At 41.0% G+C, this 24,338-nt stretch overlaps 1 protein-coding gene across 2 annotated transcripts in view; it reads right to left on the bottom strand.

Moving 5' to 3' along the window:
• The window catches only part of PRKCA (protein kinase C alpha), a 146,175-nt gene that overhangs the window by 40,236 nt on the left and 81,601 nt on the right, over positions 1-24,338 (bottom strand). For both annotated transcript variants that reach the window (XM_064395256.1, XM_064395255.1), the window contains exons 4-8: positions 13,482-13,593; positions 12,652-12,780; positions 3,932-4,088; positions 3,704-3,838; positions 2,869-2,965 (exon numbers count right to left, since the gene is read on the bottom strand). In XM_064395256.1, the coding sequence (XP_064251326.1) occupies positions 2,869-2,965; positions 3,704-3,838; positions 3,932-4,088; positions 12,652-12,780; positions 13,482-13,593 (630 nt within the window). The remainder of the gene's footprint in view (positions 1-2,868; positions 2,966-3,703; positions 3,839-3,931; positions 4,089-12,651; positions 12,781-13,481; positions 13,594-24,338) is intronic.

Raw genomic sequence — 24,338 nt, 5'->3', positions numbered from 1 at the left:
ATGGGAGGTAGCTCCTAAGTGGTTTTGGAGTTCTTCCTACCCACATTTCTAAATTTTAGTTAAAAAGGCAAAGTCAATTTCCAGAACATCTTACAATTTTCAAGATCAGAAAGTGGTTTCACAAATTCTACATTTATTGGCTCTCTGGCCTTTTGTAAGCTGAAAATAATCTTATTCTTCTTTAATATGAAACAATGAAATCCCAATCATAAAGTTTCTCTGCTCTTGTGTAGCTTAGGTTTGTATACAGCCCTTTACTCTGAAGGCCACCATTATTTATTTTCAGTATTAGATATAAGTAATGCAATATTTTTGTGGAAACTGTTGTCATTTTGTACTCAAAGTTAAATCACTGTAGCTTGGCTACCAATCACATGGTCACACATCAAAAAATAGACCAAGCACTGCAAGTGCAGACTGGACTGGGAAGAACTCTGGAATTACTCCTTCCATAAACTGATAAATGGGAAGGTGGCATAGTGAGACCCTTTGGTCCATCTATATTTTTGATCTCCTGACAAATTCACTCTCCCAGGAAAGTGACAGTCAAGACCTGCAATCTTCTTCCTGTAAGACTTCAGTGCTGATTTTAGAACAGTGGAAATATTTATTTAGATGATGTCATGAAGTCACAAATAGCAGCATTTTTCTCAGTGCTGTCTACTTATTCCTTATTACAGGGCACCTAAAATAAGATGCCTGTGCAAGCCAGGATATAAATGATAACAGAAAGAAAGGAGAAGATGATCAGAGTCAGCACCACTTATGTGCCATACCAGAATAGCTAATAAGTGAAATACCACCATCCAGACATCTGTGCTGCGAATTTTCAGAAGCCCTCACAGTGATGCCCCTTGAAACCAAGGAAGAATATTCCATGGAGGGTTCTGCTTCCCTCTGCTCCTCCTCATCATGGTAAACTGTGAGATAGGGAAAGAGGGAGAAGCCAAACCCTTCAGCCGTGTAACCACATTACACCAGCCCTGGCCTTGTGATTCCAGGGTTTGTTCAGCTACCAATACTCTCATTTATCTCATTTATCTCATTAAAACTGTTCATGGTCCAGCTTGGGAAATTACAATTATTGGAGACACCGTGTGCGTGCTGAAGGCCCATTCCCTTCCCTGGATTAATTCAGCCACTCAAAGAGCACCAAGCAGACTGGCTCAGAACAGGGGGAGCCTCAAACACACACTGCTGAGGCTGAACTAATTAGACTTTGAGACAGACTAATTATTTCTGAGGCAGAGCTGCCCCTTGATGAAGCTGCTGTCTCTGAGACTGGGTCCAGTAGTTTTACATGAATCCTCTCAGGATTTCTACTCCATTTCATTGCAGGACATGGAGAAACCCTGACTGTTCTTCCTGCAACCAAAGTATTTACAGCAGGATTAAGAAACAACCTCAGGGACTGTAAATTCAATATGCAAACACACTGCATGTAATATCTGGCATTTTTAAATGGACAATTTTAGTGACTTGGCTCTGTGCTGTCTCTGACCTGAGAAAAACAGGTAAATTTTTATACCTATATCATCACTATATAAATATCCACCCAATTCCAGACTCTGCATAATGCACAGAAACATGGACAGAATTACTTTTGAAGCTATTCTTTCTAGGGAGGATAAAAACCAAAAATGATCTTGAATAGCAAATGACCTAGTGCAGCAAAATGAAATCACACTGGTCAGATCACGACTGTAAAGAAAGGAAAATGGAATGGAGCTCAAATACTTCTCAAATGTGTAACAAAAATCATAGTTCATGCTGCAGACATGGGAGCTGATCCAAATGGGTTCAGAAGAAATTGGTGCACCTTTTCTTTTTCCTTCTTGAAAGTTGAACATGTGCCGTTTTTCCTCACTTTCGTGGGTTAACCCATCTTTTATAATAACAATGGAGAATTCTGCCTGATGGTGAACATAGAAAATTCCCATTTCAGGTTGAAAGGAACAGGCAGGTTTGTTTATGCACAACAGGTACATTCATTATGTTTGGATAAACAGCTTGGCTAAGGTTGTGAACTGCAGGCTGGAACATTTCCAGCTCCTGGCTGTGTGTGCAGCTGGGAGAGCAGGCAGGGCAGAGGAGCTGCACCAGCAAAGCCCCCCACCCCAGGCCATACCTGTCCTGCTCCTGGGCTCACTGGCCAGCAAATATTTTGTTGTAATTCTGGCTGTGGTTGTCAGAAGAGGCAGAGTCTGATCATTAACAAAAAAACTCCTTTGTGTGGCGCATGAGACCATCCTTGTGGCTACCAACTTCTCCAGCTGGCACCACAGGAGGCAAGACACTGCAAAAAGCATCACTTTTCTCTGGACTTTCTTATTTGTACATATCCAGCAATACCTCTGATCGTTGAAAACATCAACATCCTTCCCCACACTACAGAGATCAGAGTTTCACATAAAAACCGTCTGCAAAGACATTAAAGCTCCAAAGTGTGAACATTGAAAATATTTTCTTAAAACACCCCAAGTTACAGTGTGAAACATTCAAAGTATTAAAATACCATTGTTTCTGAGAATTTCTTTTGTCAAATAATGCAGATATCAGTGATAGTGGATGGCAGATTTTGCAGCAATTGTTAAAAGACATTGAAATTATTACATATACTTGACATATATTTTAAAATACCAACTTCTAAGTGTCATAGCAGAGAAGCTGAACTGTCAGGAAAATGATACCATCTCTGAATTAAACCGTTTGGTCCAATCTTCAAGAAAACCACAGACACCAGAGCTGTCACAGGGACAGAAATAGGAGGACTCTAACATATGTATCATTTAACAGATCTTTTTTTTTGGTAGTGAAGTGAAAAATAAATGCAATATTTAGTTGCACACATCTGTGTTTAATCCTCACCTCAAACTTCTGTCGAAGTTCTGCATTCCCATCTTCATCAGCATCTGGAATTGGAACATTGTAGTATTCACCCTCTTCTTGATTCAGCAGCTTGTACCTGTGGGAGATTTCAGAAAAAAATTGGTGACTTTATATTTTTTTCATTATAGACTCAAAATCTGATTTTGTTGTTTGTGTGTGGTTTGTATCAATGCCACAGGTATGCAAAGAACTGATCTCAAAGACCTGAAGCAAACTCAGAAATGGAATATATTTTACCTGTAATCAGATCTTTCATCCCAAGCTATCTGTCAAGGCAGTTTAATGGACAAGGAGATTCTTCCCACTCATCCTGGGATCTGATGGGAGACACCAACCCTGAGGAGGAACCTTTGTCTTCCATAGCCCTACACAAGTGTCATTGAAGAAATGTCCTTTTTGAGATGGGATGAGTTCTACCTCTCCTGGCAGGTAATGAGGTGGCATTTTACGAGATCAGTTTCCATGTGCTTTGAATTTGCAGAGCTATATATAACATGATACACCAAGTATTGAACACATCATATTGGAGATAAAAATAAAATTTGTATCACAAGACTGTGTTCACAGAATTGAGTTTGCAGCAGCTCCGGGCTCCAGCAGAAGTTTCAGGAACACCATAAAAGAAAAGGAATTGTTTTATTATCCCCCTTTGATATATATAGCCTGTGTTTCCTAGGTTTAGTTGCACTTCAGTGAATTTATAGCCTGAAACACAGTGAAAAACTCAAATAAAAGGTAGATCACATTGAAAAAGGAGGACAAGTTTAAAACTTTTGGTGATATATTCTCTCCTTCTCTCTTCAGAAACTCTTACCATCCACTGGCTGGCATTTTCATAAGCTCTGACACCCCAAAAGAGAGCGACCCCATGAAATCATTCCTGGTGGTTCGGTCCCAGTCCCACACCTCTACGGATAACCGGCGATCTTTGTCTGTAGGTTTTAATTTACTAAAAGAGGAGAGAAATGCAGGAGTTGTCAACACCAAAATCAACAATAAAATGCATCCAAAGACCCCCAGGAAATCAGGGTGTTAAACTCACAACGTGAATGACTCATTCCAGTCCGGGTTCAGGGTAGAACGGATGGTTTTTGTTTTTTGTTTACTTTCATTCTTAGGATCTGGGATGAGCTTCAGTTTGACATAAGGATCTGAAAGTCCATTTGGATCCATGGGAATGAGGTTTTTTGCTTCTCTCACTGTCAATATAAAACACAGGATTACACATCACTGTAAAAAAGAAATTACATGTCAGACCAGAGCTATTGAAGCACGTTGACAAATAAATAAGATGTGAAACCCACCTGTCAGACTTGGCATGGGAGAAACTACTCGTTGTAAAGAAAGGTTGTACTGAGTGATATTTATAAGAATATCAGGGAGCAATGACAGGAGAGAAGAGTGATTCACAAGCAACACACAGCTTCCAGGCAGCTCTCCCTGCAGTGCAATGATTAAATACCCAAATCCATCACTGTAATTTTTCTAAGCAGGTACCAACTCTTTGTGCTTTTGTTCCCTCATCACTCTTAGGTTACACAACCACAGATTAGGAGGCAAATACTGCAAGGCAGATCACAGGGGATTGCAGGGGATCAGGTGTTCGACACAAGCCCTCTTTGGAAGGTTTCTAGCAGCACCCTTCCCACGGATTCACGGCTCATTAGCTGTCAGATGGAATCCTTGGGAGCATTGTCATGACAGCAACCAAAGGAAAAGTGCAGGAACACAAGTGGAGCTCCAGCTTCACAAAAATCCTAATGCAGCTTTCTACTTTGACAATGCCAAAGGGAGAAACAAAGTGAGTTAATTTATCTCGAGCTGTTCCTGATCCCCAGGGAGAGAGGGAACACTCAGGAAGGTGGAAGGGAATCCCAAAGGGTGAGCACAGCCAGCACTGCCCTCCCTCTGGCAGACACTGGAGCAACACTTACACACCCTGGAAGAAGAATTCTGAAGAATAAAAGGTGAATTTCCCTCATGCTGTGAAACCCACCCAATCTCAATGAACTGGGATCAGACTGGGATGGGGAATTTGGAGTTCACAGCTGGGCATCTCAAAACTTGGAGACAGCAACCCCTGGGTTTGTTTGGGACAGAAAACAGCTTCCACCCAGGAATTCCCTTGGGACAGTCAGAGCTCAAGGTCAGAACTGTCTCTGAAGGAAGACTGCAAGAAGCTTTGGGGTGCCATGGCTCCTAAGGGAGGAAAGAAGTCCGGCCTTTGAGAGCCACTGGAGAGATTTCCAGGGCTGACACTGCCCTCAGCCACTGCTGCCATTCAGGAGGGCTTCTAAAATTTACCTAACTGAACAAATCTGAAGGGAAATTTAGGAAAGATCAACCATTAAGCAACTTCTATTTCTTGATGAAAAGTGTTTCCTACAGAAATTTGGAATTTAGAGCCATTTAAAAGCCAATGAGAATTAATACCAAAAAAAAAGAAAAAAGGTGTCAGGATCTTCAGCAATCAACAATTATTTGTTGTTTGCTCAAGACATTGTCCTCCTCTTCCCCCAGATTTAAATGGCATTTTCATATTACAACCCCAACATTCTAGACCTTCCCAGGATTTCAGTCTCTTCTTTCCCAGCATGGAGGTTAAAAGGTATCCAAAAAATAGATATTTTATATATAGAATAAGAGGAGTACAAGAATGTGAGCTACTGCTTTGGAAGACTCTACTTTGTCAAGATAATTTTCATGCAGAACAGATACTGTGATGTAAATTAATTAATGAAATTAGATTATGGCTGGAAACGAATCACATTAACTTGACCCAACAGTTGACACTGATTAAGTTTCTTAAATTTCTTGTTTTAAAAGGAGAGACAGAAAATGCTTATGGGCTAAAATTTTAGAAATAAAGTATAATTCTATTCACTATGTGCATTCCTCAAAGAACTATATCAGGAAAGTAATCATTGTGTGTTAAAAGAAAAGAACAGAACCATGCATTTTTCTGCAGACCATTTCATTTGTACTTTTCTACAGTCCATGTGTAAAGCTGACAGGGTTTTGCAGCTGGGGAAATGATTCCTTTCAGGCCAGAGAAACTGTTCCCACTCTCATTTAGTCTAAGTTTATCCTCTGGGGGTCTTCACACCTGTGGTCAGCTGGAAAAACATTTCTTTTCAACCCATGAAAAAAAACCAAAACACCCAATTTTTAAAATTTAGTGCACTGAGAAGAATCTTCAAATACTTCCAAGGAATAACATTGAGATTAAATTACTTATTTTAGCTAAGTTTTTATAGTCCCAAAGGGACTAAGAACCATGAAGCAAGTGAAGGATGAAGTGACAGCTTTCAGTGCAAGCTGCTTTCTCTCATCCTATATTTGGGTTTATTATTGCTTTCTTGGTGGGGTTTTTTTTCAGTTTTCTTCTGCATGGTTTTTGTGACTGCACTGCCAGGTTTGGCACAGGAGATACTACTTCAAATCCACTTTTTGATTTTTATTTCTACTCTGCACTTTGCCATAAATGAGGAGCAGAACTCTCCACATGTTCTACAGCTTCCTAAAAATACACTAGTAACTTTTCTGCTAAAATTCTCTGAACAAAATTGCTTAATTTTACCATCTCCAGGCTGAGCTTTTATGTTTAAATTTTCCCTGCAGAGGCCCAGTGTGAAACAGGCAGGATTTGGAGTGATGGGCTGGGTGGATGTGGAGGCTGTGCCAAGGAGAGATCCCTGGACAAAGCCACCCCTGCCCAGCCCTGATAAAAGCTGCAAATCAGCTCTGGCAGAAGGAGGATGTGGCACATTGCTGCTTTCTCCTGCAGCAAACACAGAAAATAGGAAAAAAACCCCAAAAAACTCTAAATGCAAGAAAGAGAAGCTCCAAGATTAATTGGGAAGGAAAAATGCAACATGTACTAAAACCAGGCTGCTAACAAAGTCATTATCTCACTCCTTGGTTTAAGATATCTGGCCCATTTGTACTTTTGTCTGCATAATTAATACCCTCAGACATCTTTTTCCAACTGACTTAGCACTTCTTTTCCTGAGGAAACAGCGTGATGATACTTGTGCTAAATAGTGCTTATCAAGAATTAGCATCCAAGTGGTTCATCTCTTCAATGTGCCCTATTTTTAACAGGACAGATCAGGTTGGAGAATTGACATGAAGAAGAGATTCCCCTCCCCACCAAAGGCAACATCTCTTGTGTGTGGTTGAGAAAGCCAAATGAAAAATAACTCCACAAAAATAAATCAACATACAGTGGCTGAATTCTGCTCTAACTGTAACCATAGCAAGCAATCTCATCCTGCTTGCTAATTATTAGTTAATTAAACTCAACACTGTGACAGAGATGCTACTCTAAATTAGAGAAGGGTGATGGGAGGTGAAGTTCAGCCTCAATTTGGATAGAAACTGAAATACTGCACGTCAGCTTTCTGCCATAAATATTAGGGATGATAACAATCTCTGCACTGAGGAAAGCAGCTGCCACCAGGTAAATTCATGGACATTTTGTGCAGATTGGATTCTTAATGGGGACTGAGAGAGCCCATAGATAAAAAGACAACAATGGATTGATGTCTCTGACAAATCCAGTCTTGCTCAGGTTTTCTTACAAAACCCACAACAAAATGTCAACTTGAATTATAGACAAAATGTGCCATTTTCCTCCTCCTTCTTAATGGAGATCATGAATGTGTATTCAGTGGAAAATTCAGATTATTTGATGACTGTCCTACAGCTCTTCTATCAAGTACTGCTTAGAAAGCTGGAGTATCCATCCAGGAGCCATGGCTAAAATTGGGACACCCTTTTTTCCTGGAATAGTGTAAGGACATGAGCAAATTCAGAGCTGCTTCTTAGGTATTCATCCTTTAAATAAAAACCTAAATAAAACAGAGTGGGCTGACAGAGAACAACCAACACTTCTTGTAAAGAGAAGAACTTCAGGCAGGATTTTAAGGAATGCAGAGAGAGGATGACAAAGCTGAAACTTTTTCCATGAGATTGTGCAGTTGCAAGCCATATGCAGTTGTGGATTTACAGCTTCTTGTGGTCCCAGCAGATAAATTTAATCATGGGGATGACTAAATAAATGTTTCTGTCCCTAGGACAAAGCTGAACGATTCGAGCATGAGTCCACCCAGTTCCTTCACAAGTGAGTCACAGCTCCCTTCTTCCTGAATTCCCAAATGTGGATAATAAAACAGTTTACTAATCACAGCAACCATTGCTTGCCAATCTTCTAGTCCTGCAGGCAGCTGAGATGAGCAGAAATCTCTCACCTTCGTGCCAAAAGCTGCTTTTAGGAGACACTGCAGGACTCCAGTGGTCTCACCTGGCATGGGGTCCAGAGAAAAAATGTGCCATCATCCCTAACACTGCTTCCTAAGTTCTGTCTGCAATAGGTTCTCCAGGTTCACATGGAAATCTCTTATAAACAATTCTATTTTATTTTTAATGGAGATTATCTTTACAAAAAATACCATCTTAAAATATATGCACTACTGGGCAGGACAGCTGCTTAATGAAACAGAAATCTCACCACAAGATGGATCAAATAATCTGGAAAGGCTTCAGGCTGTTACATATCCAATTCTTATCTTATATAAATACATAGGATATAGTTAATATTTTTGGATGCATGCAGATGGCCATTACTGAAAAATTAATGTTTTTTTTAAACACCTTGCATTGCCTGTTTCTTCATGGTAAAGTAAATTTAATGACTGAAGTGGGAAGGAAGCTTTTAGTTGTCACCAGGGCTGGCATTGCTAAAGGCACAGCATTTCCCATAATGACTGCAGCAAACCTGCAGATTCTGGGAATGTCAGAAAGAAGATATTAGTGAAGTAAACCATGAGATTCGTGTTTTTTGAGATGTTTAAAATGTCTCCCACATGGAAACAATTATTTGGGATCTCTTTATAGGCATTTGGTACTAAAAGCTGGTCAAACAGGCAAAATATTCATTTATGTTCCCTTTTAAAATCAGCTGCAGATACTATGAAATGAATGCTAACAAAGACAGACACTACCACTGACCTAGAAAATCAAAATAAAATTATCAGAGTGTGCATGCTGGGGTCTTTTAAGGAAGCAATTTTGATGAGAACCTTGAAATGTGCCAAAACTCTGCAGTTTGTGTCCCCAGCCTGTCTGGGGGCAGGCTCCTGCCCTAGCTGCATGACAGGACATTAATATGCAGTGCCAGGAGATGGCTCATTTATAAAAAATATTCCTAAAAAATCTGGGAAATGTCCAGTGGGGAGCAGGGAGCTCCTGGGGAGATCATTGCTGCAGAGCCTGTGATACCTCTGCAGGCATCACTCACAGCTCTCTGCTTTAAATAACAGAAGCACCACTGAAGAATCAAACCAGATTTTCTGACCCTTGCAGCTTAGGAAAATACAGTTAAAACCCCTTAAAAATTCTGGGCTGTGCCTATATGTGTTTTCATGACAGAGCCACCACCATCCTGTCTCTACATGAGTGTCAGGAGGGCAGATCCTCCCTGTCAGCTGCTGTCACATCCAACTTCCAATGCCTGACAGGTCACAGTTTAAAGTCCCAATATCGTGGCAGAATTTTATATATCAGTGCACCAGATGGGGTTATTTTTCTTCCAAAGGTTATTGTTCTTTCACTATAAAAATAATTCAAAAAATGAAGTTAAAAAAAATCAGAACTGTGATTCAACCACCTACGAGCTCACTCAGAAGAGCTCTAAATTATGAGATGGGTCAAGGAGTAAATGTAAGAGTGAAAAACTTTTAGCACACATCAGGAGGAAGAAAATTCAGTGTAAAAAACAGGGATTAAGAATAGCAAAAAGCAATTTACTATGCTTAAGAGCAAACCCCCCACGTCAATCCAACCTGTGAAAGGGTCACGAACTCAGAGATTGCAGAAATATGCAAGGGTGTTTCTATAAAAAGAAAACCGCCACATTTCTGTACTGCAAGTGCCATAAATTATTAATATTCAACTCAACTCTCAAGCAAGTAACTCAACCATTGAAAACAAACCACTGATGTTTAAGAATTACAGCACAAATGAGCATGGAACGGGGCAGGCTGAGCAGCCCTGGAGAAGATGGTGAGGTTATGGCAGAGGACATCAACCCAAAATTCCAGCTCCTCTGTGAAGAAGTGCTGCAGAGTCTCTACAGCTCCCACAGAAAAACCTGGCTGTCCACACTGATGCACCTGGGTTGAAGATCTGACTTCACTAATTGGAATTAAATGTGTTTATAACACAGGACTGAATTATTCCCAGCATTAATTCCATTCAGAACCTGCCAAATTGGAGATTGTGGATAATCTGAGCGAGTCACTGGGCAGCTCCTTCCTAGAATTCACTGGAAATGAAAACCAGCCCAATTTCCAGCATGTTCTCAGGAAAACACCCAGCGTGTGTGCACTGTGGGGATTCTTGGAAACAAAAGGCACCACAAAACTCCCAAAGAAGCAGGCAGAAAAGAGAAACTGGGATGTGGCAGATAAACCACAGATCAACAATGGATCAGATGAGATCCAAAGAGATAAACCACATCCCCCAGAGGAGCAGAGCCTGCAGCTGTGCCCTGGTGGGGCTGGCACTGCTGGGATGCCCAAGGATCTGCACCAACAGCAGGGGCAGGTCCCCTCAGCAGCACAAATGTTCTGCAGGCAATCAAGGCTGGCTGGGAGGGAACCAGCAGGAGCTAATTAACAACCCAAACAGGATGCAGAGCAGGGATATTGAGGAATTCAGCTGGAGGAGTTCAACACCTACAGAGCAATTCCTCTGAAAAAGATTCAGACAAAGGCTCAAAGCAAACAGTCAATCATTGGTTATTTTTCCTGCTGTTCCTAAACCTCCTGGACAATTAATTCACCTCCTTTCCCAAAGCTGAAGGCAGTGATGTTGTGCTTTGGAGCTCTGAGAACTGCAAATTCTTACAAAGGTTTTGTCAGCAAGTATTTTAGAAGCAATGCCATCCTAGGAGAATATTTTTGCATTTTGTAATATGTCCATGAACTGGCAATTGCTAATTTCCTTATCAGTTGAACAAACGCAAAAGGCACCTGAAATGTCATTTTGGCTCGGTCCATATGGCATTTTTTATGTAAAAAACCAAAAAAGCAGCTTGCTTTCCGGACAATTTTCATTTTTATTTAAAGCAAGCTTGGAAGTGCTGACAAGCCTCACCCACAACAGCAGCACTGTAATTGTTTTATACATAACAAAGTTATAGTAAATATTCTCCTTGTTGTCCAGAAACCTACTTAATTGGGGGATGGAAATGTTTTATTTATAAACACAATAGAACTGCCATTTGCCAAGTACACTCACACCTAAAAGAGCCTGTGGAGAAAACTTGTAAAATATCTGTTACAATTTTACCACGTTCACCTCTCAGACAAGACCTTTTCAAATAAAACTGTGAACTAAAAGAATCCTTGTTTGTATAATCACTTTACAGTGCCTTGCTTCCACAATGACTTGTGATAAATGCTCCTGTCCATAAAAGGATTAAACCCCAACTGAATCATCAGGAAATAAGCACATGTTATTTGTCAAATTATGTGCATTATTGCAGAAAGTTTAAGCCATATTTAAGAGCCTTGCTGCAAAGCGGCCCAGAATAAAGCAAATATTAAATTTTGTCACTCGGATGATTTTTAAATTAATTCCCTCTCATGGTACAATTACTTTTAGAAGCTGCATCACCATCTCTGAAACGCCTCATTACTAAGTGAAACCACCTTCTGCTAATGACAGTACCTTGGACAAATTTCCCCCTCCCACGTTGACAGGAAGCTCTTTGAAAAGTTAAGCCACAATTAAGCATCACTTGGGATCTATTCTGATCCTTTCCAACTAAATTTTATCAAACTTCTCATTTTCAATGCATTTTACAGGCTTTGACAGGAGAATATGGAGGTATTTGATTTAGAGAGAACGAAGGCATGGAGGAATAATGTCAGCAGGGTAGTTTGCTGGGTCTGGAAGCTGTGAAAATTTAGTGATGGCCTGTCTGATTTTCTCTATGCAAAGGAGATGTTCTAAGAAACCTCCAACTTTGTCCTGCTCTGACTTTTCCCCCAAATTCAATTCCATTTCACAACACCAAACAGGCCCCAACAGGCACTGTGCCCTGTTCTGGTTTCATGGAGTGTGTTCTGGAATTCCAGCCTTGGGATGGGTCTGTGGGGGCGTGGGTGTGCACAGGCACAGCTTATTCAAAATCCCAGGGAAATGCTTCCAAGGAAAGGAACTGCCACCCTCTCCTTCCCTCCTTTCTCTGCCTCCTCCCCATCTTGGTAACCTTAAACTTATAGAATGTGAGAACTATCTCTTTTTATTTTAAAACTCACTGGGAGTGGTATTTGGGATTGAATCCCAGTTGGCTTTGTTTATTCAATACTCTCAAATACAGGAAACATCTCCTCAGCTGATGGAGGTTTAGTGTATCTCTCATGCTCTGAAGATGATGGGTAACTTCCTGAGCAGCAACTCGTCCTGCTGGGCTGCTTCTGACAAGGAAAACTGACAATACAGTGATTTTCTAAGTAATATTTCTAAGTTTTTAAAGCTGTTACTACATATTTCCTTTTTTCTACTTATTTTTATGAACACAACTTAATAGATTTTCTCGATCCAAAGCCATGCTGTATGAAATCCTCTCACGTCTGGAAGAAAATTCTCCATCAGCAGCTTCAATGCACAAAGATCTGACCAAGGTACACAAACTCACAGTGTGTATCCCACATTTGTAAAACCTGAAACACTCAGAAATGAGCTGTTTACCTGTAACTTCCAGTTTGTCACCAGTGACTTCAGCCTTCAGATAAATCCTTCCTCTCTTCTCTGTGTGGTCCATGCCACAGAGGCTTGGGACGTTTATCACACATTGCTTGTGAACGTTCATGTCACAGGCTGTGGACATAAAAATGGTTCAGACACCCATGAGAAGATAAAAATTTAGTGAAAATCTATTAAAAGTGACAATTAAGAATAAATGCTTAATTATTGGCAAGACTTTCAGATTACAGCTGCCTGGTTTTCAATCAAATGCCACGGCTGGTTCCCATCTTGCAGTATGTTCTGTAGAGGGTTAATACAACAGAAAATAAAATCATCTACTTCAGAAAGCTAAACATATCATTAATGAAATGCAAGTGGGGGGAAAGTGAAAATGGAATAAAGACTTGTTGGGAATATGACTAAAAACCAGAGCATTCACGTCAGCAATGAAGGAAGGCAGGTTTAATTGATTATTAGGTTTTGATAGTGGGAGTTTTCCAAATTAAACACAAGGAAAACACCAGACCCTGACTAGAAACTGAACTGAAACTCCAGTCTTTGAGAGTGAATTCACCCAGACAGCTTTCTCAGAACTGCCATGACAAAGGCTCTTCAGCCACATCAAACTGAGTACACCATGTTCTCAGCAGAAGAGGTGATTTTAATTACCAAGTTATTACAGTACTGAAATATCCACTTGAAATATACCAGGACTATAAATAGCTGACATTTGAAATTGTGTTTTCCAGAGAAACGAAGTAAGAAGCTGTTATCCAGGGCTTCCACTCCCCTTCCAGAGCACCCCTTTGGCAGCAGAAGGAAACTTCACTCACTGTCACATTTCATCCCCTGGTGCAGGAGCCCGTAGAGCAGGGACCCACAGTGGTCACAGAAGGTGGGGCTCCCATAGGTGTGGATCTTGAACTTGTGCTTGCTTCTGGGATCCTGCAGGGAAAACAAACACAGATTCTAAGTCTCGAAAGATAAATTGACATGCCTTTAATTTGTTACTTCAAATACCAAAAGCTTTCCAGCTTTGCAAAGTATGCTGCAGGAAAATACATTTCAGTGTGTAGCTTGTTCACAGTGGTACCTGCATTGGCACAGGCACGTTGCCCTCAGTTCCTAATTCTCCTTTTTATGGTCCTGTAAGAAAAAATGTGTCAGCTCAGGCTTGTTGCCATGATTTATGGACACTAAAATTCATTTACTGACTGCTCACATACATAAAGTTTAATGGCAGTGTTCAGTCTGTGGCTGAAGACTCACAGACTAATTACAGAGTGTTATTGTCACTGTTCTGAAATGTGACACAAAATACAGCAGGAGAACTGGGAAGAAACTGTTCATGGGCTAATCTGGAACACAGTCCAACGACTGTAAAATCAGGATTTTACAGATGGGATCATCTTGAAACGCTGCAACTTTATAATCTCTATTGTTGTGAATGAAAAGGAATGAATTCTAACTTGGCACATGGTAAATATTTTACAGAGATTGCTGTTCCCATCTGATTTTTGAGCAGAGAAACCTAAAAGAGTGAGGACATTTTAAGGCCACCAACAGCTTGGAAATGTTTCCTAATTTAGGCCCAGTGAAAGGGAATCACCCAAATCACTTAAACACTTGACACATCCAAAGGCATCTGCTGTTTCTGTAGGAGGAAGGATCCCCTCTGGAAAACCAGGAACATTTATTTCAGTGGAAGAAACCACATTTTCCATATGTTCACCCATGCCAGGCTCATCCCAGAGCTCCAGATGTGCAATGCCAAAGCAAACGTGGTGATGGCCCTGTCCTGTGCACACCCTCTTCTCCTCAAATCCTTCATGACCCTTCCCTGCTCCAGCTGCACTTTAGTCAGAAAAATCCCTGCACAGCCCAGGTCAGAAACTGGGGGGAGCAGTGACTCTTCATTAAAATCCACACTGGGGATTTTAGCAATCCATCCTTGCTAACACTCTTTTCAGAAAGACCTTGGACATCATGAAATGCCAGGTCTGAAACAGCCTCAAGGAAAACTCAGCAGCAAAACGAGACATTAAAATGTTTCCCTTCTGTCCACATTTTGTATTATACCTTTGTATTGGGTAAGAACTGTTAAATTGTCTTATAAATATACTGATTTTTAAAATTTACCTGCCAATCAAAGCTTTCCAAAAATCAAAAGGGAAGCCCAGCATGTTACTTAAAAGGGAAAACCTCCTGACTATTTCCTCAAAATGAAAAGATCTCTCTAATATAAGTTCTTTCTGAAGAAATTTGGGAGCTTTGATTAGTAATTCTCACAAAAATATGACTATGAGAAGGCAAAACTTTGCCTTCAAATTTTACTATTTTGCCATATTACCCTTTGTGAAGGTTTTTAGTGTTTTGGTAGCATTCTTCCTGTGAATTAATTGGTATTGATTCTGAGTTTTTCAGTAATCTATAACCACTACTTTTCACTGTGTGGAAGGAAATCATAGAGCACTCAGGATAACAAGTAAAGACTTTACATCACAAATTCAACTTGAAACTATTTCAATAATTCTGCTCAATTCTGTACAATTTCAATAATTGTACAGCCTGAGACACGAAATGCAAACTGCTACCAAGTGTATTTATTTTGTAAACACAGTGAACCTCAATGGAGTGACAGCCAGGGCTCCAGAGAACATCTGTTTCATTATTTATTAAAGGCACAGCCACAGGCCTGGTGGCTCAGGGTCATGGGAACGTGGCTGTGCAGAAGGGCTCTCTGGTGGCTCAGTGACTATGTGCCTTCCAAACAATTTAAACCACAGTTGGGAAGCTAATTCTTCCCGAAATTGTTTTGTTTAGATGACAGAAGGGGACTTGTTGCCTTATAAACATCTACACTTAAACATGACTCTGGTGAGACATCTGTGGCTGAGAAGGACAAAAGCCACAGCTCCTAAGAATGACCCTGAATAAACAGAGTTTAAAGTTGTGTTTGACATCTGGCACAAGTGCTGTTTATGAGAATAAAGTAATGGTATAGAGGGGAAGGAAATTATTACAGTCAATGCCTACTAAATACATGGAACCTGCATATTATACTGAAATTATGGAACGCTGCCAAATAATTTCACTCCAAACAATGGAATGTGCCTGTAATTAAGTTAAGCAGGGGTGTGTGTGGCTTACAAATGTTGTGACATGTAAGGACAATGTTCTGCACTTGCTGAGAACCAGCACAAGTGAGGGCTCATGGCTGACAACAAGGCTCTGTGTGGCTACAAAATCCCAGGAAAAGCATTCTTAGAAAACAACAAAAACCAGTCACATGACTAAATAAATCAAGTTGAATCAAACTTTGGAGTTGGCCCTGCAGGACTCAATCTGTATCATCTGAACCCATGCTTGCTTTCTATACTGAATCTTAGTTTTCTATCCTTGTTTAAAATTCCTCTGTGGGGCCTTTCAAATCAACAATATGAATTAGATTTTGTAAGGAGAAGCAAAATGTTCTGACTATTATTAGCTATTATTATTCCATATGCACACACAAAGCCCTTCATTACAAGAAGAGGACAATGGAAAATAGTACCAAAACTACTCTTGAACTGGAAACTTTGTAGGAAATCTCTCTTTAAAGATCCCTTTAATAGAATGTCCTAAAAAACATTTAAAGCCTGCCACATAAGAGAGTACACTCTTCATCAGTGTTTTATCCTATTTTCTGCTTCAATGCCATGTTTTTTTGGTTTGTTTTTTTATATAATTTGAAGTCCAGAAGATATTCTTATTTAGGAAGCAAGTCCAAGACCATCTAGAGAAAGCCAAAAGATCACTATCAACCCATCACAAATGACAAAATTTTTCATCTTATTCCCATATTTACAAGGATTTCTCATGCACTGAGAACTACCCTTGAATCTATACCTCCTACTTGAATTATATGCAATCATATTAATAATAATTACTACATTGCCAGCTGTAATTACTTGTATTAACAGCAATTATTTTATCCGCTCTTAATACAGGTTCATACTTCCCAGTGTTAAATATGCATTAATGAACTTATGTGCATCATAGAGGAAATCATCTTATCCTTAGCATTTTTGTGGCTAAAGGCAAACTATGGAGCTAAAGGAAAACTCCTCTAAATTTTCTTCAAATATCCCTTTTTCATCAATGTAAACTTTCAATAATTCCCAAAGCAGAGCTGGCAGCCCCATTTTGTAGTAAACACAGGGAGCCAAGCCAGGATCTGACAGATGAACTGCCAAATAATGGCTGCTATTTGCAAGAGAATTGAACTTTGCATTAAACTTGGCATAGATTAATTGTGAAACTCTAAAGGGAAAACCTACTTCTGTTTCCAAAATCCATCAAAGTTCTGAGGGGGGGAAGTGGCACTGGGAAAGCACTGGGCAAGTACCTGTTCAGTAGTGATAGATGATGTGCTCTATTAAAATTTGTGTTATTTTCCTGCTAAAAAGTGAATTCTCCAGTCCTCCATTTTTATAAGTACAACTTAATGCAATACAGTGTAATTAAACGGGATAAAAACTTCTGGGCAATTGACATCACAGACATTTAGGTATTTTTATTTGAAAAACCTTTGAATTGGCAAAAATTTAGCTCTGCATTTGCTTGCTTTCTAATAGACTGGGGTTTCAGAGCCTGCAATGACACACATGGGTATAGCATCCCTGTAAAGATGAACCAGGCATCTACACCCCATGAAGCTCTGCAAAAACCAGAATAAACTGAGATGTGATTACAGAGAGGAGCAGCCACAGAGGGAGGGATCCACCAGGAGAGGGTTACACACACTGGCACCAGGTGGAACGACTGGAAAACCCAAAAGTGGAGCAGAAACAAAACAAAAAATGAGTTTGCAGAAATGACTTGCTCAGAGGGGTTCAGCCAGGAATCCTGCCACACTCCAGCAGAGGGAAGCAGAAGAACACAGAGGCATCTCCCCAAACCCCACACATTATTCCATCCATCCACTGCCTCTGAGAAGCATCCTGCCCCCCGCCACCATCCCTGCCTTCCTCCTTTGTTTAGCACAAATGAGCCCATTTCCTTTATTGAACAGCAATGGAAGCACCCCCCTGTGAGGAATCATTCCATAATTTCTGTGTCTCTGAGGCGGGGGTGTGCAATAATTGAAAGTGCATGGTTAACCAGCAGCACATGTCACACTGTGCCTTAACACAGCACAAAACAGCTCAGGAGCATTACAGCTCAGAATTCTGCCTAAAAGCTCCCTTTTGAGCAGGATTTTATTCCCCCTGATAGCAACACTGAACCTGCTATAATTCTGCAGGCATTAAATCACCACATTGCCTTTAATTTGAAAACATACAAACCCCACTTTGCGCGATGGTGCAGCACTGGAGGTTTCACATCAGATTCTTTATTACTTGGGAGCTTTTTTTCATGGGATGCAGCTTGACTGTGCCAACAGCTGTGCCAGGAGGGCCAAGGATCCACCCTGCCCTGGCTCTGATCCCCGGGGTGGGCAGCAGGGGAGCGGTTCTGCCTCTGCCCCTCAGCTGAGACCCCACCTGCAGAGCTGCCCCAGCCCTGGGCCAGCACAGGAGGGAGCTGGAGCTGCTGGAGAGAGCCCAGGGGAGGCACCGGGATGACCCCAGGGCTGGAGCCAGGCTGGTGGTGCTCACCTGGAGAGGAGAAGGATCCAGGGAGAGCTCAGAGCCCAAAGGGGCTCCAGGAGAGCTGCAGAGGGACTGGGGACAAGGCTTGGAGGGACAGGACACAGGGAATGGATTCAAACTGCCAGAGGGCAGGGATGGACGGGACATTGGGAATTAGGAATTGTTCCCTGTGAGGGTGGGCAGGCCCTTGCACAGCTCTGGCTGCCCCTGGATCCCTGGCAGTGCCCAAGGCCAGGCTGGACAGGGCTGGGAGCAGCCTGGGACAGTGAAATGTGTCCCTGCCTTGGCAGGGGTGGCACTGGATGGGCTTTAAGGTCCCTTTTAACCCAAACCATTCTGTGACTCTGTGACCTGTCAGTGCCAGAGCCCGGGGTGGTGACTGAGGTGTGAGGAAAAAGGACCATTTTCAGTCATAATGCCAACACGTGAATGGTAACAATGTGTTAGGCAGGAGATAAAATTAACTTATTAAAAATTGCCTATGGTTAGGAAAGGATTTTTTTTCTCCTACCTGAACAGCTGTTTTTATGATCATGAAGAAGCAGAAAATGCAAAAGTGCAAGTGCAAAAACATTTTTGGAGAAGCAGAGAATTATATTTTTCATTACAAAAAAAACCTTAAAGGAGTTCTGCAGATGAGTTGTGAGGTACTCAGTTTGTATCAGGGCCTACTACAACAAAGAACAATTTTGTGTAAAGAAATGCAAATGTACCCAAATTTCCATATTGTATTTCCATAACAGAACCACAAGATTATTCTTCATCCCCAGTCAAACTTTCATATATATATATATGTAGTTACTAATTTAAAAGGTGTACAGGGGAAAAAAAGCTTAACATTTTCAAACTACTTCACTTAGACAAAAGAAAAAAAGTAATTCCTGAATGTCAGTAGCACAAATTGTGGCATGTTTGTGTTTCTACTGAAAACAGGGGTGACAATATATTCCATACATGCAAAACAACTCACAAATTGTTGCAAGAGACAGGAGGTCAGTGTTCCTCTTTACCAAGGGAAAAGCCCAGAAGGACTGGCAGGTGTTTTCCCCACTTTAAAACACAGCCTTTAATTCCCTGCTGTGGCAGCACCACTGGATCCTACATCCTTCCTTGTCCCCCCTCCAAATATCCTCAGAAGCATGGATCTGCTGCAGCAGATCGATGAAACCACTGCAATTTGTACTGCACATATTTGTACATATTTCCCTTAAAACAGCTCCAACTTCCCTGAGTGAATTCCCAGTTAATAAAACATACTTGAGAATATATTTGAGTGTGGTTTGCTCTGTACCGAGCCAAATCCTACATTCAGCCCACGCTGTCCTCAGGCAAATTTCCCTCTCAGTTCTGGAGCTCTCCAGCTTTTTAAATACCTTGCAAGCAGTGACTACAATATCCAGGATCCTGCTCAGATCCCACACCTGTCTGAGACATTTTCCTCTGTTTGCTATTTATTTTTGCACTGAGAAAACAAAAATATTGATTGGTGATTTGCTCTGCATTTTAATTTAAGAAAACAGCTTCAGCTTTGAAGCTGCAAGAGCCAAGGAGCCAGATGTGCCTACTGGAAATAACTTCCAGAGTTTAAAATATGGTTTCTGTCACCAGAGCAAGGAAGAGGAAAAAGTCCTTTGTTTAAATGCTCACCAGCTTTGTTCTTCCCTGGCTGAGTGAGACTGGGAGCAAAGAGAATCTGAGGCTCTTGGGAATGATTAAGATCATACAATTTTTTAATATAAAATGTAAAAATGTTTAAAGTTTGTTTGATATTTTTCCTCTCAGACCTGCAGTGCAGAAAAGTTTTATTCCTTTCAGGAAAGTGAAATAAAAGACCGGACTTCAAAATTGGACTTCTACTGCCTCAAAATCAAAAATATCCCAGAAGGGCTGAGGCTGGCTGGGATCTCTGAGACTCCTGAGCTCAAACTGGGCTCAAAGTGGGGGAAATCAGCAGGGTTTGGTTCATGGGGTTACTCCTCCCCAGCTGCAAGACACTTCAGAGCTCCAAATCACCTGCCAAGCACCCAAATAAATTTTTTTTTCCAGGCTGACACACCAAGAGCTCCTTCCTGCAGTGGAGGAGGACAGGAATGGCATGAGTGTGCTTCCCTACGTGGTGAGGAATTACACCCAGGCTCTTTCCAGGAATCTTCCTCCAGGCAGAATGTGAAGTTCAGAGTGACTCAAAGGAATAACTTGGAGAAAGAATTCATTCATTCATTCCACTGACACCTGCAGGATGGGAAACCTGAACCTACTGGGAGGTGCTCAGAGCATAAATAGAGTTGTATTCAACTCTACAGCAACAGTGTAAGGTACTGGTGGGGTAGGGAAATAAAGACTGAGCAAAAATAGCAAAAATACAGGTGATTTAACCTTTGCAAACCCTGCTGTGCCTCTGCCAGACTTGCACCAACACCTGAAAGCAGCTGCAGCACAGCAAATTCAAAATCCAGACATTGCTCCCTGGCCTCGAGGGTTGGGATGACATTCAGAAATGAAGACTGATCCTCAACGGCTGTAGAAGAAAAGTTTTTCATGATTATATGTCATAAATGACACCCCAGCCAAAAATGACAACAAAAATCTCTTTTCCTGTTGTGCTAATAAGACCACTTTTGTTCTTTACAACTCTAAAGAGAATTAAGAAAGTACACAAACAGAAAAAACCCTGTCTTTAAAGAAAATTGAAATTTTTCAACCAAATGTCTCTTCCCTGTAATTGTATAGAAGAGCACAACGTGAGTAGAGTTCAAAATGATTCAAAGACAGATTTTTCAGTCCCCTCCTGGAATTCACAGAAAATTATTATTTTTAATTAAAAGAAACAGGTGGTCATTGAATCAACTGATTTTGATTGCTGCCTTTTGTTCATGTTCTTCTTGTATAGAATAGAACTGATTGAGTTGGCAAAGGGAGAAAGAAGAGCTGCATGACTCTACTCCCAGGGATTTGTAATTTCCTAATTACTAGAAAGACACATAAATCCGGAAGGGACTCGGTGTTTACTGGCTATTTTTTCTTCAATCTTTTTTAATGAAGAAACTGCAGTATAATTACAGAAAGTGCACAAACAAAAGATCCTGTTAGAAAATTATTCATGACTAGGAGAAAGGGGGAGAGATTTTGTTTCAGATACAACTCACCATCATGTTGCTGTGTACAAATCATTTCACTAAAGATGAAATCCAGGGGTCTGGATTCAAAAGGAATTCTAGAAAGCCAGAGACAGTCTGTATATGTCTTGCCTAAACCCCCTCATTTACTGGCTTTATAATTTTGTAATTTGTTAATTCATTTGTTGAACAGGTACACTTTTCAACACGGAGCACCCTTTACACCTTGAATACGTATTACAAAATACAGGTTAAACTGATCAGAAGCAAGAAGTAATTTTAATAAATTCCTGCTCTACAGAAGAGTATTGCTATTTTTCCATAGGTACAATTTGGTGAATTGTCCAATATTCCAAATTACAGCAGAGTTTCCATGCTTTCCAATGCATCTGCAATGGGGCTGGATGCAGTGATAAAGAACTTAATTGTGTGACATCAGGTTGTGTGAGAATTATTCTACATTAATATATTTCTGTGCAATAATTTCTCATCACTTCTTAAATTTTTCAATATGTTTGAGTACAAGATCTTCCCATCATTTCTTAAATATTTCATTACTGGCCAACTTGCTCATGATAGAGATGATACAACTTTGTTTTTCCTCATTATCCTCAGCTGCAGCTTGTACCATCCATCTCTCATTCCCTTAAACAGAAAATGAAAGGAGGTGAAGGAAAATCACAAAAATCACCTGAAATGCCCAATTTCTCCGCCAAAGGGGTGACCCTGAGGGCAGAAGCATCAGGTCAAACAATTCAACTTGTGCTGGAGCTGGAACACTGTTCCTACAGGGAATTGTATGAACATTGATCCAAGAATTCTGGGGGAAATGGGACTGGCTCCAGCCACCCTTTAGGGAGCAATCCCAGCCCTAAATGAAGTTCACTGCTGGCAAATTAAAGCTTCAGAAAGTCTTTCTGACCCCAAACTTTCTGACCGCAGCCAACGGCAAAACCGAAACAACTCCAGCTTTTATTTGTAAAGCCAAACCTGCCCTCAGCCACTCCTCTCTGAGGTGGTCTGAATGAAGGTTTTTACAACTGTGGAGTGATAGATTCCAGCCCAGAATCCCGAAATGATTTGCCAAAAGCCCCCAGAGCACAGCGGGAGCGGCGCTGTGAGCGCGTGCAGGGAATGCAGCTCGCTGAGCTGCTCCTCTGAGCTGATTCAGTATGCGAGGCCCTGAGTAGTAACTGGTTCACATTTCCCACTCCTCCTCCGTTTTCCCCTCTAAAATGCTGAAGAACCCACCAATTTATAAAGGCACACCTTACTTGTTCTCACTAAACCCTTACCCACCTATTTACATCGCTCCTTCTCTTCTTCCCACCTCCCACAGCAGCAGCTGCACACTCCAGGAGATCTCCAAGGAAAAACATTTTTATGTCTGGATGCTTTGCTACCAAACAGGAACGTGCAGCAGCCATACACACACCAACATGTGCTCCAAAAGCTGGAGCTAACCCCACTAGCTGCTGTACACATTTGTCTGTGGGAACGGAGTGCTGCAGGAGGGTGTTCCCTGTGCAGTGAGAAGGAAATCCAAGGAGAAGTTGGTCTGTCCCAGGGAATTACACAGCATCAGGGAACATCAGTGAGACACTCCCCAGAGCTCTGCATCTCTCCTTTACCTCTATTTCAAGTTAAGAAGTGGCACATGCATTGTTATTTTTCTGGACGTCCTCCACTGGAACCCTGCATTGATGTTTCAGCAGGTATCACATCCCAGTCAATCACACACAAACTAATAAATACATTTTAAAATTTTCCTGCTCTTTACAAAATGACCCACCTGTTTATTCTGGGACAATGGCAACACAGCGCTGAACTGAGCAAAAAACCCCAAAACAGAAACAGCGATTTTTTAAAAGCCTGAGAAATTTTTGGTTCAGAATCAGTCAGAATTTCACAACTCAACAGCTCCCTCACACAAGAACCTGTGGGGTGGCCTGCTGCTTTCCATTTGACAAACTTTATTAGACAGACATGAATCTGAAACACCCGAGCAAATTGCCTCCAAAGTTACTCACTGAATAATTCATTTTCTTGCCTGATATTTTATACATTGGTTAAGCACCAAAATAAAGGCAGGAGGGAGGGTAAAATATGCATAATTTAAACCCCCATGTCTCTGTTCTGTTCTGCATCTCAGCTCTGTGTTTTCAGGGGTATGAACGTTGCCACCTATAAACCAGGCAGACATTTCACCACACAGGCAGAATTTTGTCCTTCAGAGACAAAAATTCCATGAGAGATCTCTACCTACAAATCCCATCAATGATTGAAGGGTTTGATTCAAATATGTTTATGTCCAAATGTACAGCTCAGTGCGAAAAACACTGCTCTCAATAAATCATAGCCATGATCACACCATGGGAGATGCTCAGGCAGAGTCCTTGGATGGTCTTTTACATTGTATAACCACTCAAACACTATTTATTTCTGCATGGAACAGATGTTTTTCCATATGTCTAAATAACCCTTCTTCAGAAAAGTAACTCAAGCACATTAAATTTTGCAGACCAAGGAATATAGACATCAGACTCATTAGTATTTTTAGAACATTTGGGATCCTTTCTACAGGGAAGTCAGTATTTCTCTTTGTAAGAAGTCACTAATCCTACTGCTCTGTATAAAACATAAATAGGCAGCTAAGGGTGAATGTGCAAATGCTCTGACATGCTTTAGCACTCACATCCTGACCTTACAATGGCAGAGATCCCAGCCAAGCTGTCTGGCCCATAACATTTTTCCATGCCAATGTAGCAGTTGCTATTTATTAGCCAATTAAAAATTCAGAAAACAATATTGAAAGTGGAAAAAAAAGTTAATGGGACACAGTAAAACCCCTGAAAGAAGGACAGGTTTTTAGCACAGGCTCCTGATCCACCAACATCTGGCAGCTCTGTTTGTGCTTTAAACCAAAAATTTGATGTCACTC

This window comes from Passer domesticus, chromosome 20 (assembly GCF_036417665.1).
Source record: "Passer domesticus isolate bPasDom1 chromosome 20, bPasDom1.hap1, whole genome shotgun sequence".
NCBI classification, from domain to species: Eukaryota; Metazoa; Chordata; class Aves; order Passeriformes; family Passeridae; genus Passer; species Passer domesticus.
This window is presented reverse-complemented; position numbering and strand designations above follow the sequence as displayed.